The sequence below is a fragment of the Alexandromys fortis genome, unplaced genomic scaffold (assembly GCF_014885135.2).
Source record: "Alexandromys fortis isolate MF-2015 unplaced genomic scaffold, M_Fortis_MF-2015_v1.1 scaffold_116, whole genome shotgun sequence".
Classification (NCBI taxonomy): domain Eukaryota; kingdom Metazoa; phylum Chordata; class Mammalia; order Rodentia; family Cricetidae; genus Alexandromys; species Alexandromys fortis.
Genome location: NW_026067998.1, coordinates 3,233,701 through 3,236,329, shown reverse-complemented (window position 1 = coordinate 3,236,329; position 2,629 = coordinate 3,233,701). Strand labels below are relative to the sequence as shown.

At 44.7% G+C, this 2,629-nt stretch overlaps 1 protein-coding gene across 1 annotated transcript; it reads right to left on the bottom strand.

The window, feature by feature from the left end:
• Window positions 1-373: 373 nt before the first annotated feature.
• LOC126512663 (olfactory receptor 2T1) lies at window positions 374-1,327 on the bottom strand. The gene has a single exon (XM_050160542.1). The coding sequence runs from the start codon at window positions 1,325-1,327 to the stop codon at window positions 374-376; it is 954 nt and encodes a 317-aa protein (XP_050016499.1).
• Window positions 1,328-2,629: the final 1,302 nt, after the last annotated feature.

Below are 2,629 nucleotides of genomic sequence, written 5' to 3'. Positions count from 1 at the left end.
AACAACAAAAAAAAAAAAAAAAAAAAAAAAAGATATAAGAAAGGAAAGAAAAAGCACGCATTGTAGTGCTTGCCTGTAATTCTAGCACTCTGAAGGTGAAAGCCCCAGGACCGCCATGAGTTCAAGGACAGGCTGAGCTACACAGTAAAGAAAAAATTGAGTCAGTGTTAAATAACACAATTTCGTCTGAAAACTCATGAGAAAAAGGTGGTTTTGGGAGCGGGAAATAGAGGAAACATGAAAGACAGAGAAGGCACATTTTCATGCTGACTTTTCCCCTGTGCGCCCAGTCCTTCCTTGTACTGGAATCCTTCAGCTCAGGCCCAGCCGCACTAACGATTTTCCATTAATTCGTGTGCGAAGGAAGCAACAGTCAAAAGTCTCCCAACCCTGGGTGAGAGCTCTTGAACTTCCCCAGCGCCCTTCTCAGAGCTCCAGCCACATCCTTGTTCCTCATGCTGTAGATGAGAGGGTTCAGCATGGGCGTGAGGATGGTGTAGAACACAGAGAAAACCTTGTCTTGGGACGGCGAGTGGTAAGAATGTGGCACCATGTACGTATAAATGGCAGCCCCATAAAACAAGGTCACCACGGTCATGTGAGAGGAACAGGTGGCAAAGGCCTTCTTTCTCCCTTCCACGGAGCTCATGTGGTAGACCGTGGCCAGAATCCGGGCATAGGACGCGATAACTACGGAGAACGGGATCAGCAGCATCAGAACGCAGCACACGTACATCACTGTCTCGTAGAGGGCCGTGTCTGCGCATGCCAACTTCAGCACAGCAGGCGCCTCGCAGAAGAAGTGATTAATCTCTCGCGAACTACAGAAAGGAAAACTCATGGTGATTGGGGTGAGGAGGAAGCCATCCAAAGATCCGCCAAACCAGGAGCCTGCGATGATAATCCAACAGATTCGGCGGCTCATGAGGACAGGGTACCTAAGCGGATTGCAGATGGCCACGTAGCGATCATAGGCCATGAGGCCCAGAAGAAAGAACTCAGCTCCCACAAGGGTGAGGTACAGGAAGTGTTGAGCTGTGCATCCCACAAAGGAAATGGTCCTTTGCCCTAGCAGATAGTCGATTAGCATCTTGGGCACAATGGTGGAGATGTACATCATGTCGATGAAGGACAAGTGGCTGAGGAGGAAGTACATAGGGGTGTGCAGGTGAGGGTCCGTGTGGATCAGAAAGATCATAATGCCGTTGGCCACCAGAGCGGTGAGGAAGATGACAGAGACTGTGGCAAACACAAGACCCGAGGTTTCCTCTGTGTTGAACAGCCCCAGGAAAGTGAAGTCAGTGGACGACGCATTGTACCCTTCCATGGATCCTATGGTGTGGCTGATGTGATGTAAAACTTTCCCAATAAAATCGTGATGCTTCCAGAGAGTTAGAATGACAATCTATGGGATCAATGAAAGAAAACATTCAGAACTAGTTTTCCCAGTACTTTTAAGTTGATACACAACGGCTGAATTTTTTAAGAATATTAATATCTACAAGTCTTAAGCACAATTTATCATTATTAATCAATAATTCCTTAAGTACATTGATCAAGATGTCAGTAGATGTTACTGTACCATAGTCATAGTCATATTTTACATCACCTAAGCATATGTATTATACCATGGTCTAGTGTGTATAAGGCTGGGTACGGCTTATCCTACCTTAGGTGAAATTTGCTTGGTATTGTTATAAAGGGTATCTTAGCAATGGTCAGCAAAACCACCATCATCAAAACACTCCTGACTCGGGCTGGGCATTGTCTCCTTACCATTTAGCCTTGACTGTGTAATCTAACATTTGCCTAGTGTTAGACTATGAGAGAGCGTTTGCTTCTGTTCACACATATTACAACGAAGTGTGTACGGTGAGATGCACTGGGAAGGCAGAGTGCTCCTGCAAACTCAGACGTCAAAGGGTCTGGAAAAACACCCTTACTTTTAAGAACAAAATATTCATTTTAGGATGATGAGGAAATGGAGTCATGATTATGATTAGCATAAGCATTAGCGAGTGAGATTAGCAATTAGGATTCAGAGGAAAAAGCACAAAGAAAAACACAAAATGCATATTGGATATTGAGCTACAACACACTGTTTTGCGAAATTTGAAATTTTTTCGAGACAGGGTTTCTCTGTGTATCCCTTGCTGTCCTGGAACTCGCTCCGTAGACCAGGCTGGTCTCGAACTCACAGAGATCTACCTGCCTCTGTCTCCTGAGTCCTGGGATTAAAGGTGAGTGTTTACCACTGCTTATAGAAATTTGAATTTTTATAGTGTTCATAATTAACAAAAGCTCCACGACTGTGTATCTCATAATCTCAGATTTTAATAGGGAAAAATATTACCACAGGAAAGTATGTGTAAGTCAAGGATGATCTTTTATGGGCTTTATGGCTGAGGTTGCTAGAGACCTTTTCCCAAACTCCCTGTGGTGAGTTCATTCTAATCGAAAGCGCCACTAAACATTCCAAACCCATGAGCATGTGAGCTGATCACCAGAATACAAGGGTGTCAGCATCATGAAGAGTACAGTGGCAGGTGCTGTGTATCCATCATCACCTTTCCAATAAATCAAGAGTGAAAATCAGTGAGAGCCGTAGGCCTGGGAGCTGTGCCTGTCT

What these genes read in the sequence shown, in the direction of transcription:
- LOC126512663 (XM_050160542.1), bottom strand. Translation starts at nt 1,327, where the DNA reads ATGGAAGGGTACAATGCGTCGTCCACTGACTTCACTTTCCTGGGGCTG.